Consider the following 13,440-nt stretch of genomic DNA (forward strand, 5'->3'; position numbering starts at 1 on the left):
TGAACAATTTGTGAATGTCATTTTTATATCATTGAATCGATCTATGCAACATATTATGAGATATATTACATAATGATAGGTTAATAGGTAAAGCAAAAATCAATACCGGAAGAAATTGGAACTTGCTAATCATTACATCAGCTGGTGCAGGTCAAGAAGCATCCTTCTCGCCACGCATTATAACTCACCCGAGACTGTAATCACAAAGTTGCAGACGTCGCGATTGCCCGATTCATCAATGGCAATGTAGATGACGACCTCAAAACCTGTGCCCAACAGGACACCAGGCATAAGGTTTGGAGTCACGATCACAGAGCCAGAGTTGTCAGTAGCAGTGGGAGGTGTCCAAGACACCGCAGTAGTCGCAGCATCAGGGGCGATGGTGGCCGATACTTCAGTTGGGCAGTTCATCAATACTGGATTCTCTCGGTCTAGATAAGGGGAGACACCAAGAGAATCAATTCATTTCTGCATGAATTTAAAAGTCTTTTCTAGCACATTCAATGAGTTTTATGTTCTAGACAAATAAACAAACAAACAAAACACAAAATCGATGTATCTAGCTATTATTTGCTAGTTTATCTAAACTACGCAGCCATCAAGAACTTAAAACGTCACATTCGCTACTGCATGAATTTAAAAGTCTTATCTAGCACATCCAATGAGTTTTATGTTTAAGACAAATAAACAAACAAACAAATAAAATGGGTCAATTGGTCGAATGGTTTGGAAGACTTACCCCTGATCACCACATCAAAGGTGCAGGTGGTGGTCTGGCTGGCAGAGTCGATTGCAGTGTAGGTGACCGGGGTGGTGCCTATACCGAATGCTGAACCAGAGGCAACGTCCGAGGTCATGTTAGGGGTTCCCAGGTCATCTGTCCCCACTGGCTCGGACCACATGACCACAGCCGTGGCGCTGTTAACGTCCGTGTTCTGCTCAATGTTGGAGGGGCAACCAGTTATGGTAGGTGGCATGTCCTCTGTGTGGGGTATATCAAGATTCAACCATTTGTAAAATTGCAATAATTACTCTGTCCAATTAATAACTTTCAAATTCTAAATTGCACTAATTATCTTCTTTTTCTTCAATCAGAAGAGCTTGCCTTCCTTCACGAAATTCACAACCAGTTCATCATTTATCAAGATGAACGATAAAAAATGTCTCTGAATTTTTTGGGAAGATAAATGTTTGTAAACTGAAAAGGTGAATGATTTTCCTTGATAGGAACGTGCTCCATATTTTGGGCAGGTCAAAGGTATCAAATATCCCATACATTACCAAATATTAATGCATTGTGTTAAGGAATTGTGAACACAAATTGACATAAAATGTTTTGCCTGATTCAAGCTCTTGTAGGATTATCAGCTTGATATAAACTCCTCAAAATAAATCCTGAAATTTAAGATTGAGTGTTGATATATCTCTTGTTACTATCCTATCATATTTGACGTTGATATCATTGAAAAGCCTGTTGATTCCATTTTACAATGATGCCCTATTTGTAATGATTATTTAATCATGGAATGTGCAGTACAACTGAATATGGGGCAAAACAGGTTGAACTTGCTCAATTACAAAGCCATGTAACTTCTTTGCTGCACACAGAAACCAAATTTGATAAACATCTCACCTAAGATTGTGATTTGGAATGTACAAGTAGCGGAGTTGCCTGAATCATCCACAGCAGTGTAGATGACATCGGATACTCCCACTCCCAGTGGTGTTCCAGGCTGTATGTTGGTCATCAGGCTTGCCAAGTTGTCATTGTCAGTGGATGTAGGTTCTGTCCACGTCACCGACACGGTGGTGGAGGCCGGAGTGTAGTCTGTGATTGCCGAGGGGCAGTTTAAGATTACGGGATCCTCCTCATCTGTGTCAAAAATGAAGTTACATGTAAACATCGTCACAGTCATTGATTTTGTTACGAAAGATTTGAACAGAACTGAATTGAATTGGTAATCTTTGAAAATCTAACTTGCTGAGAAGGGTGAATTACATGGAATTAATGTATAAGGTGAATATAGAACAGGATTGAATTAAGTATACACATTAGTAATTCTTTTAAATCATACAAACATATCGAGTAGAGAGAGAGAGAGGGGAGGGGGAACGGTGGAGAAAGTAGTGTTTTCAGGTAAAAAAAAACTGTCATTCCAAAATGGCTTCATTCATAACCACTGCATACCCACTAACCTACCATGGCCAAAATCAAGAATCTCCTAATCCAAAAATTAGGAAAATGGTGTATTTTACATCGAAAATGAGAGGAATAAGAGCACAAAACACTAGTAGGAATCATTCCTCCAGAATAAGAATGGTTTGCAGCTACATGTATGCTACTGACCACAGTTAAACAGAAGAGGTTAATGTTTTATAGTCCTACCCTGTACAATAACAGTGAATGAGCAGGTAGCAGTGTTGCCCCCTATGTCCGTGGCGCTGTACATGACCGTGGTAGACCCCAGAGGGAAGGTATCCCCGGAGGAGAAGTTGGGGGCCGAGAGGGTGGCGTTAACCCGGTCATCGGTGACAGAGGGCTCGGTCCAGCTCACCGTGGCATCGTTGACCCCAGCGTCAGTGGGCTGGGTGATGTCACTAGGACAGCCCACAATGGTCGGTGATTGGTCCTCTGTGGGTGTGTGGATAAATACACAAGATATGCAGAGAACAAAATAGATAATCTGAATAATACATGTGCATGTGTAATGCTAGGGTCACAAAGGTTTGTACGAATCTCCCTGTTTTTCCATTGTCTTCCCGAATATAACGGCGTTCGTAGCAGTTCATAATGGCATTTGTGACCGAGGCTTTACTTGCAAATCCATATTTTGGTATAATAATAAGGTGATACAATATTTATTGACTCAACATGTACCTACCTTACTCAAATATTACACTATTTTCCTTCACAACTACATAATTCAATGTTTAAATTATAAAAAACCACATGATTTCGCAAGGCGCAACATATCGATTCCCATTGCGCTGGTACACGTATACTCACCAATGACTTCAACTGTAAATGAGCACAGTTCCTCATTGCCACCAGCATCTGAGGCACGGTAGACCACAGAGTAGGATCCAACATTATAGGTACCCTGCGAGGAGGTAGTGAGTAGACTGACAACGTTCACATTGTCTTCGGCAACAGGTACGGTCCAGGCCACGTTGCCAGACGTAGCGTTGTCTTGGATGTAGACAGTGACGTCGGATGGACAGAATGTGAAGGTGGGTTTTTCATTGTCTGTACCGGAAAGAGGCATTATATATTCATGATGGGGCTTTGCATGAATATTGGAGTTCGGGTCATCAACAGTATTCATGCTGGACTTCTACTCCTGTCATCACTATATATACTAAACAATATATCTCACTGTTTACTAAACAAACTGGCAATATTCTGACCACATAACCAGCCAATAAAGTTACCATAATAATTTGACAACCGAACATTAAAATATAAGAAGGGAAATCATTACACAACATTCAGTTGGAAAGAAAAAGATCTGTCTATGTAGCTAGCTGGCTATCAACATATCTATTTGTCTATCTATCAATCAATCTATCTGTCTGTATATGTATGTATCTATCTGTCTATCTATCTACCTATCTATCTATCTACCTGTACCTATCTCTTTTTTCTTTTGATATATACCCTACATCAAAGCACATTTTTGATTGCATCACACAGATTATGACATTTTTTTTCTATGTAGCACCACCACATTACCTGAAATGGTGACTCTAAAAGAGCAGTCGGCTGTGTTGTTGGTGCGGTCAGTCACCTCATAGTTTATCACTGTGGTACCCAATGGAAAGATGTTCCCTGGGGAGTAGTTAACTCTGGTGGTTACTGCACCATTAGCATCGCTGCCCACTGGTTCCATCCAGGTCACAATGGCATTGGGAGCACCAGGGTCTGTGTCTTGGGCGATGTCTGAAGAGCAGTTTTCAATCACTGGTGCAAAGTCCTCTGAGAAATAGAAAATGAGTGAAAAAAAAGTTGGTACATGACAGATGATGAGCTAGTCAATGAACTTGCAAACCACATACAAAACATGCCACTTGTTAGGAGCAAATTCAGACTTTTCAAAAAGACAAGATACATATTTGTATTGAATGAACATTCTATGCCAATATGTAAGCCGACTGCCTTTTAAGAATTTTTGTTCTATGTCTGGGAAAAAATTAAAATTAAGGAAGACATTTGTATGATCTGGCAGAATCTCAAAGAATATTCTTAAGTTAGATGTTAGGACTTTTCTGCTATTCAGTTGTACTGTATTCAATTATATATAACACCCTGTAGCAAAGGAAAAAATCAACAGATAAATATCAACTGGTAAAAATACAAAAGTGAATTACAACATGCCGCCGTACCTATGAGTTCAATGGTGAAATTGCAGCTGGCCGTGTTATTGAAAGTATCCGTGGCAATGACTTGAACAGTCAAGTTGCCAATGCTGAAGGTTTCTCCACTGGCGTAGTTTGAGGTGAGAGTAACAGGCAGGCCGGTGGCGTCGGAAGCGATCGACTCAGTCCAAAAGATTGTGCGATTGGTGCTGCCTACTTCCGTGTAAACAGTGAAGTCGATCGGACAGTAGTCAAAGACAGGTGGCACATTGTCCCGCAGCACTGAAAGAATCAAACAAATCTTACAGATGTTAGAAATGCCGGCCGTTATTTGAAAAAATGATGAAAGTTCGTTACACACCCTCCCTCCCAGCACAAATACATGAATGAAAAATGTCTCCAATGCAAACACCTAATTTCATTTTGTCTTTGTAAGTATACAAATCTAGACAAATATTAAAATCTGCAAACCACAGAAACCATAACCCCTCCCCTAAAAAAAAAACCAGACAAACATAATAGGTTTTTGAATCATTCACGATCCAATTATCCTCAATTCTACCCGTTTTTGTTTCCCGTTTTATCTGTATCATTCTATACCATTCTATAGGTGAAATATGCAGCTATTGCTGTATTCACATTACTACAACTAATATGCTTTTATAACTAAGGATTCTATCACTGTCACGGTTTCTTCTTCTTCAGAAACAACTATTATATAATGAAGTACTCACGTATGACTGTGACATCAAATACACAAGAGGTTGATCTTCCGGTAGTGTCTGTGAAAAGGTACGTCACTTCAGTCACTCCAATAGGGAAGGAGTCTCCTGGGTAATGTGACTGGGTCGTGTTGACAGTGTCAGAGTCATTCACAGATGGTTCTGTCCACGTCACGTTGGTGCTGAACGTGGCTACTGACGAGTTGACGGTTACATCTGATGGGCAGCCAGACACCTCAGGGCTGCCGTTGGCTGTAAGGTACATAGTCAAAAGTGAGGAACATTGACTACAGATGTTTGAAGCATAATAGATGGTTTTCTAATAAACTCATCACAATCAGGAGATGGAGTAACTTTGGTTACTGAAATCCTGACTTACATTCAACTTTTCAACTTGCTCAATTGTAAAAACAAATTATCATAAATGAACAAATCAGTGCACTAATGTCCTTGGGGAAAAATAACATGAGACCAGCTGTGAATGCTCCCAAAATATTTAAAAAAAGACAATTTCATAGCCCCTACCATCATCGGTGACGGGAAACCGGCAGGTGCCAAGGTTACCAAACTGGTCAGTTGCATTGTCGAAGACCATGGTGGTGCCATGATAACTTCTAAATTACCAAATACGTGATAAGGACCAAACAGCTGTAGTTATCCCCTTGTTGCTCATCTAACATTCAAGTATACAAATGTACCTGATTTTATGTTACCCAAAAGAAATATGAAGATGGAAACACCATTAATCACAACAATAACAACAACAACTAGAAAATTGTATTGCCCCTACCATCAACGGTGACAGAGAACTGGCACGTTCCCAGGTTGCCATACTGGTCAGTGGCATTGTAGCTGACAACGGTTGTTCCCGAGGAGAAAACGCCAGGCTCATGAGAGAAGACTGAGGTTGCGACGACCCCTGTGTTATCTGAAGGCACAGGGATAGTCCAGCTGGCCACGTTGGTGGTGTTCAGGAGGAGGTCCTCTGGGCATGGTGTGTAGGTTGGACCTTCATCATCTGTTCAACGGAATATATAAGCAGTCATATTTATAATATGAGCCATTGAATCCTATGTATGAAAGTCTGCTCCCCAAACAGAACAATATTTGTCTTCCTGTAACTGTGTTGGAACTTAGGATCCAATTTCACATTGTATAGAAGTCTTTGTGTCCCTCTCAATGGGGAGATCCTGGTCCTAGCTCCTGGTCCCCCCTAAGCTTCAAAATTATTTGAGATTCCAAACTTTAGCATGGAAGAACATTTTTAATACCAATTTTGTAAAAAGTCCACATTTGCAGATGTTTGTTGAGTACAGGTCTGCACCCTTGACAAGTTTATGTTGCAAAAGAGTCTAGTTTTAAAGTATTACAATGAATAATAAAACAGACTATTTGGTTATATGACAAATGCTTGATGGTTGATTACATACACTGACCAAATTGGCCAAATGCTGAACATATCCCTAACCCTCAACCTAACCTAACACAGAACTGCCCCCCCCCCTGACCATACCCTACAAAATAAAGCCTGGAGCAATTATCACCAGAGCGACTAAATGCCTAATCCACTACTATTCACCTGAAACAGTGATGTTGAATTGACACATCGCCATGTTTCCAGAGCCATCTGTAGCGGTCACTGTAACCATGGTCACTCCCACACCGGCCTCGTCCCCTGGCAGGTTGGAGGTCAACACTGGAGTTCCTGCATTGTCCGTAGCACTGACCGATGCAGAGATGTCGGAGGCAGTGGCTTGACCAGCATCAGTGGTCAGCGAGATGCTCGATGAGCAGTTCAGGAGTGGGTTCACTTTGTCTGAGAGAAGATAAGTAAAAGTAGATTGAATGTACATTGTAAATGGGAATTTACCTTCTTGTGCTGCACATTCAATGTACTTTGTGTGAAACAAAGTTGCAAAGGTTGACAGCCATTATTGAAAATACAAGAAAGAAGTTAAATTGGATTCCTAAAACAGACATACAGGCTGCAATTCTGGAAGAAATATGCTTTCTTCAATGATCGATGCCCAGTATATTGTTTGCATAGAAAAAAGAAAAAAATCTTATACAATTGCCATTTCTTATAAAATTTGGATCGGGTAAGTAAACATTAAAGCTTTACTTTCAGGAACGACAATGTCGATCACCATCAAATATGACTCACCTAGGACAGTTACGACAAATAAGCATGTATCACTATTTCCTGATCCATCTGTGGCAGTGTATGTCACATTGGTATTTCCAATTGAGAAGATGCTGTAAGGGGAGTGTGAGGTTGTCAGGCCGACATTGTTGCTGTTGTCGGCGGCTGTCGGCTCGGTCCAAGAAACATTAGAGGTCGATTCAGTGGCTTCGACCGAGACGGTGATGTCGCTTGGGCAGCCGGAAATCACAGGCGTCTCAACGTCTGTATCAAAACAAAACACAAAAGCATTGATGCACAATTCAATTCATAGAATGAATGCTATTTCAGCTGCTCTAAAGATGCTTCATTTACAACAAGACTGGTTATATCCAACAACAATTGCTCCACTGTCAAATTTCTACACAATCTGAATTCTGAATTTCCACAACTACAACCACTAACCACAAACTCAAACTGCAACCCTAAACCTAACTCTATATTTTTGAAAAAATAATGCATGGGGCAAGGGTTAGGTCACACATGACTAAAAGATTCTAAAAGATAACATTTCATCAATTATGAAGAATGAAGATCTTGTATCCGATTATACCGATTTTAAAAATGTTAAAAACATACCCATGCTTTTTTCTTTTGTGCTTACATTTTAATAGAAAATTTGACTACCGGTAATGATCTACATCAAATGTTCTCACCTATGATGGTGACATTGAAACTGCATGTTGATGTCAGACCAGCGGTATCTCGAGCAGTGTAGGTGACTGTTGTTACTCCAATAGAGAAAGCTGCTGGAGGTTGCTGGGACGGCACAACCTCCGCAACGACACCATTATCTGATGCGGTGGGAGCGGTCCACGTCACATTGGCTGTTGAGGTGCCGTTGGCTAATACTAGTCTTACATCTACAGGGCAGCTTGACAAGCTTGGTGGGATGGTGTCTGCAAAGGGAAAATACAATGAATGATTTGTGTTGTGTATGCTAAAAAGACATGGTATCCTGAGGGGCAGGACAACAACTATCTGTCGCAAACACTCCAATATGATTCAAAATTTGCAAAATAAACATACTTACGTTAAAAATGTGTATTGTGTAAATGTGTATTGATTTCTATTTAACATCTTAACCAAAGCATTTAATACAAAAATGAGTCAAATTTCCTTGCCACAATTTCCACTCATCATAGCACAAAACAATCCAGAGTATTCAAGACAAGAAATTCAAAGTTAATCAAAGACCTACATAAATAACTTTTTATTATTCAAATAAATAAGTCAGCAGATACTTGTACATTAAACCTGCAAAAGTATAATAAGTTTCCATTCAACTCTTTACCAAGTGCTGTGGGTTGCAGAAGACCTGGATTTCCCAAACTTTGAACCACCTTTTTCCACCCATGGATGGAATTAATGAAGCGTTTGAAATGACCTACCCTCAATGGTGATAACAAAACTGCACATGGCCTGGTTGCCCGAGGGATCTCGAGTCGTGTAAGTGATTGTGTGGTTTCCGATACCTAGCGAACTGACACTGCCGTTGGATGAATCGACAGTAACATTGCCGGAATTGTCAGAGAAAGTTGGCTCCATCCAGCTGACCGGTATAACGTTTGATCCATTGCTGTTGAATTCCAGTGTCTGAGCGCTGGGGCAGAAGTCCACTACAGGGTTCTCATCATCTGTATGTGTGAAGGTGGGTGGGGGAGGGTGGGCAAAGGTGGATACAAGGTGAATTTATACATGAATGTAAGGTATAATTAACAATGCCAAATTTAAGATGCATTGCCCTACGTGTTATCAGCGTCTGTGATACGGTGTAATATTGAAGCCCCAAAAAAATTGCGTTTCAAAATGATCATGAAGTGCCTCAAAAAATTAAAAATCTTTGAGTGACCGTTTATATCGTACTCATTTTCCCCAATAGGCTGTAGTATTATTAAAACCGTTGGGAAAACAGTTTTTGATATTCGAATTCCAATCATAAATATCTTGATAATCAGACTGGTGATCAGCTTGTAAACGTCATGCCGATTCCTGACTGATCTAAAGGTTTATCATTATGATTGCAGCATGAGCTAAATCCAGGATTTTTGTTTAGAATCTGAGATAAAGATACCCAATCCCTTTAAAGCTACAATAACATCTGGTTACTATAGGCTGTGAAATTTCTGAACAGGAAATATACACCCACTTGCATAAAAGCATTGGAAATCCAAAGGGTAACAGGATGATACATTAATTCATTGGTAATCAAGTTATCCACCTACACAACATTCACAAGAAAAAGAATATATATATACCCGGTATGTAGATATTAACTAAATGGTCAGTTAAGGCTTGTTCAGATATGGGCAACCTTCGCCCCCAAAACGCCACATATTTTTTAAATGTGAAAATGAAATGGCAAGTGCGCACGTATTCACTGAGCTCATTACGAAAGATCGCCACCGTTTTTGTGGTGTCACATCTGAACGAGCCTTAACCCGTTGACTACTGAATTGTATAGGTCCCATAGGCTTAACACAGGGACCACCAGGTTCCAGTAAGCAAAGGGTTAAGAATATCAAATAAACTATCCACTAATCTACACACTTCTTCGGTGTCACCTATCTACTAACATAGTAAAAAAAAGTACTTTGGCTTTGGATGAAGTTCATGACACTAGAAGATGTACAGTTTGTATTCTTTAGGTTAAACATGAAGCTACATTATAATCAAGGTATATGTTACAGGCAACATGTAGTCTACTTTCAATATGGTTGAACCATAGAGAAACTGCGGCGGCTAAAACAGACGAAAAATACCACCCCCCCCAAAAAAAAGGATAAATAAGCCACTCACCTGCGATGATGACAGAGAAACTACAGGTGGAGGTCAGATTGGCATTATCAGTGAAGACGTAGTCCACCATAGTAGAGCCAAGGGTGAAGTTATCATAGGGGCCGTGACTAGCCATGACAGACAGAATACCATTGGCATCGGTAGCATTGGGCGTTTCAAAAAGAGGTCCTTGGCCGAGCATGTAGGTGGAGGAGTTGTAGGTAATGCTCATTGGGCAGGTGCTCAGGGTGGGTGCACTCACATCTAAATGTTAAAGAATGTGATGAATATTGTTATTTGGTTACGGTATTAGCTTTAGGTTGAATTGATAAATATCCAAGAATATCTGATATACATGATATACATGTACATTTAAAGTACATATATGGCATATATTCCACATTTATATTTGATATACATTCAATACACATATTAGATACATGTTTATTCACAAATCAATCCCCTTCAATATGTGGTTGTATGCCTGGTAAAAGGGTGAAATTTTCATCTCTTTTCCCATGTTACGGTCAATAGATAGATAACACAGAAGTAAAAACCTATCAATGTAAACAATTCAGTAGATGCACTGATTGAAATGTAATAGGTCGCTGTATTCAAAACTTGCATTAAACATAATTCACTAGAATATCACAATGTCACATATCGCAATGGAGAATACAACTGGCTCCAGGATGATATCTGGCTACAATGATAATTCTTGCTACCACGTTTGTTTTGTGTATTCACACCACAAACTTTGTTTATCTGTGTAACTGTCAGCAATATGTTACAAGAATTATAGTCACAAGAAGAAGAAGAAGAAAGACATCCTACCTTGAACATCAATGGTGAACTGACATTGCATCTCATTGCCCGCTGTATCATTAGCATAATACGTTACGACCGTCATTCCAGAGTAGAAGTTGGAGCCTGGGGTAGCGGAGGAGGTATTTGAGGCAACCATCACGTTATCGGATACAGTTGGAGGTATCCAGCTGACGGACTGGAAGCTTTCTGAGGCTCTAAGGATAATAGTCACGTCTGACGGGCAGCCTGCGAATGCTGGTGCTTCATTGTCTGGTAAAAAGTTACAAAAAAAGTGAGGAAAAATGTTTCTGAAACACAATGCACTGGGCAGATCCAACATCAAGCGCTTACAATTTTCTTGGTACCCAGAATTTTTAAGGATCTCACTATTAACCGGTATTGGCATTTTTGTTTCTTTACGGGAATGGCTAAAATCACGACTCCAATTTCCACCAATCAGATGGCTGGATTTCTTAAGTCAGGTACATAATTGAATCTAGTGAGCATATTTCTCAAAGAGCAGCAATATTCCAAAAGCATTATTTTCTTATCAAGCAAAACCATGGCTGTGCAATATCCTACACAAGACAAACCAAAGCAATTGAAATTGCAGCATCCAAGAAATGGAAATCTGAAGAAACTTGATATCGCACAAATGAATAACCTGATGATGCTCATAACGAGTCATCCATTAATAAGAACATTACACTCACCTCTCACATCAACAGTGAATGGACAAATTGCTTCATTGCCAGAGTTGTCTTCTGCGTGGTAACGAATACTTGTTTCTCCGACAGAGAACGTGTCCAACGGGTTGAAGCGAGAGCTGAGCGAAGAAATTCCGTCGTTGTCCATGGCAGTGGGTAGGGCCCAGCTGACCGTTGCGTAGTTCTGACCAAGGTCAGTGTTCTGGACGATGGTGGTGGTGTTGCAGTAGGTAAATACTGGTAGCTCGTTGTCTGAAAACGATTAGTGAAAAAGTATTTATTGCACTGAGAGTACTACGAGGGTATAATGGCATCTAGCCTATATGCTGAATGGCAGTAGAACTAAGGATTGTGCCATATGTTGTGGAATCTGTGGATTTTATATGTTATAGCTATATTTATCTTCACCGAGTTTTCTGTGGGTTTTTCAACAAATAAAAATATATATATATATCGATGGGTTTTCATTGCTGATTCGGCATTCTGATTATTTTTTTTTTTAAAGATTTTCTTTTGTGAACACAAGAAAAACAAAGGCTACCTCCTTCTACCACTATTCTTGAACACTACCCACCTGTGACTCTCACAACGAAAGAGCACTGTTCCTCATTTCCGCTAAGATCATCAGCAGTGTAGAGGACATCTGTATATCCGATGGAGAATACCGATCCGCTGGCAATATTGGGGAGCAGGGTGACTGAACCGGAGTTGTCAGAGGCCGTTGGCTCTGTCCATGTCACAGTTGCTCCATTGGAGCCGGGATCGGTGTCTACTGTGATGTTTACAGGGCAGTTGGATATTGTTGGTTTTTGTTCATCTGTGAAGGACAAGAATATCATTTTATCATTTAAAGCATTTATCTGTTTTTAAAATGAATTTGTTAATAATGTATACATGTAGTACATCTCATATAGGAATGAATGGGTGGTACAATGCACATTGTGGCTAAAATACATGTAAATATGTCTTGTATCGCAACAGTTTTGTAACATTCCTTTATCACAGCTTTTGTGCTGTGAAAATCCCTTGACAAGATGGTACGTGGTACCTGGTAGGATTTTTCCTGCACTTTACTGTGCACTGATATGGGTTGCCAGATCTAAATTGAACTAAGGTTATAATTCCCAAAGCTCTTTGGAAGCGTCAGGATTTGTTAACATGCACTATACAAGAACAGAATATTAGTATTATCAAGTCAGTCATGATTATCAAAACTATTATTGGGACATCCAACATTTGCTAAATATAGATTTGCCTCAACAGCTCAAGTAAGAAAATGAGAGTTCACAACCTTGAAGATGTTTGTAGTCACTGGAATAACCAATTATTTAAATACAAATGTGACAGGTATCAGAGATTCTAATAAATGCAACCCAAGTCTAAAAATATCACAAATGATCCGAATATATCCCTTCGCATTCTTCATTTTTAATCTGCTTTTTTATATATCTATTCCTCTCATTATTAACACCAAATGCTGCGGTTTTCCCATCACAAATGTGCACCCGATTTAACAGCTTTTACAAAAATCTTTCTCAGAGGCTTTGATAAGTAGCAGACTCTTACCAAGAACCTGAATATTCAGAGAACAGGTAGCGGTGTTATTGGATGAGTCGGTAGCTGTGAAATCGACAGTGTCGTTACCGATGACAAATCGCAATCCGCTTCGCCCTGTTGATTCTACTGTAGGGATGCCATTATTATCCGTGGCCGATACATTCCAAGTAACCAAACCAGTTGCAAGGTTGGTGTCTGCGATTACTGTGATGGTGCGGTCACATTGGGAGAAAGTTGGTGGGGTTTGGTCTAGAAATAAAAGGGTGAAATATTGCTGATAAGTAAAGACAATCGAAGTAGCTATTGGAAAAAAGCTGTATTTCATGAGATG

General features: G+C 39.9%; 1 protein-coding gene across 3 annotated transcripts in view; it reads right to left on the reverse strand.

Annotated features, from left to right (window-relative positions):
- LOC588928 overlaps window positions 1-13,440 on the reverse strand; it is a 111,923-nt gene that overhangs the window by 17,185 nt on the left and 81,298 nt on the right. For all 3 annotated transcript variants that reach the window (XM_030974341.1, XM_030974340.1, XM_030974339.1), the window contains exons 18-35: window positions 13,119-13,358; window positions 12,127-12,369; window positions 11,559-11,804; window positions 10,873-11,115; window positions 10,060-10,302; window positions 8,652-8,897; window positions 7,917-8,159; window positions 7,243-7,485; window positions 6,658-6,894; window positions 5,869-6,096; window positions 5,091-5,330; window positions 4,384-4,638; window positions 3,734-3,976; window positions 3,008-3,247; window positions 2,387-2,632; window positions 1,634-1,873; window positions 740-982; window positions 189-431 (exon numbers count right to left, since the gene is read on the reverse strand). In XM_030974341.1, the coding sequence (XP_030830201.1) occupies window positions 189-431; window positions 740-982; window positions 1,634-1,873; window positions 2,387-2,632; window positions 3,008-3,247; window positions 3,734-3,976; window positions 4,384-4,638; window positions 5,091-5,330; window positions 5,869-6,096; window positions 6,658-6,894; window positions 7,243-7,485; window positions 7,917-8,159; window positions 8,652-8,897; window positions 10,060-10,302; window positions 10,873-11,115; window positions 11,559-11,804; window positions 12,127-12,369; window positions 13,119-13,358 (4,362 nt within the window). The remainder of the gene's footprint in view (window positions 1-188; window positions 432-739; window positions 983-1,633; window positions 1,874-2,386; window positions 2,633-3,007; window positions 3,248-3,733; window positions 3,977-4,383; window positions 4,639-5,090; window positions 5,331-5,868; window positions 6,097-6,657; window positions 6,895-7,242; window positions 7,486-7,916; window positions 8,160-8,651; window positions 8,898-10,059; window positions 10,303-10,872; window positions 11,116-11,558; window positions 11,805-12,126; window positions 12,370-13,118; window positions 13,359-13,440) is intronic.

This window comes from Strongylocentrotus purpuratus, unplaced genomic scaffold, assembly GCF_000002235.5.
Source record: "Strongylocentrotus purpuratus isolate Spur 01 unplaced genomic scaffold, Spur_5.0 spur5_scaffold_7, whole genome shotgun sequence".
NCBI lineage: Eukaryota > Metazoa > Echinodermata > Echinoidea > Camarodonta > Strongylocentrotidae > Strongylocentrotus > Strongylocentrotus purpuratus.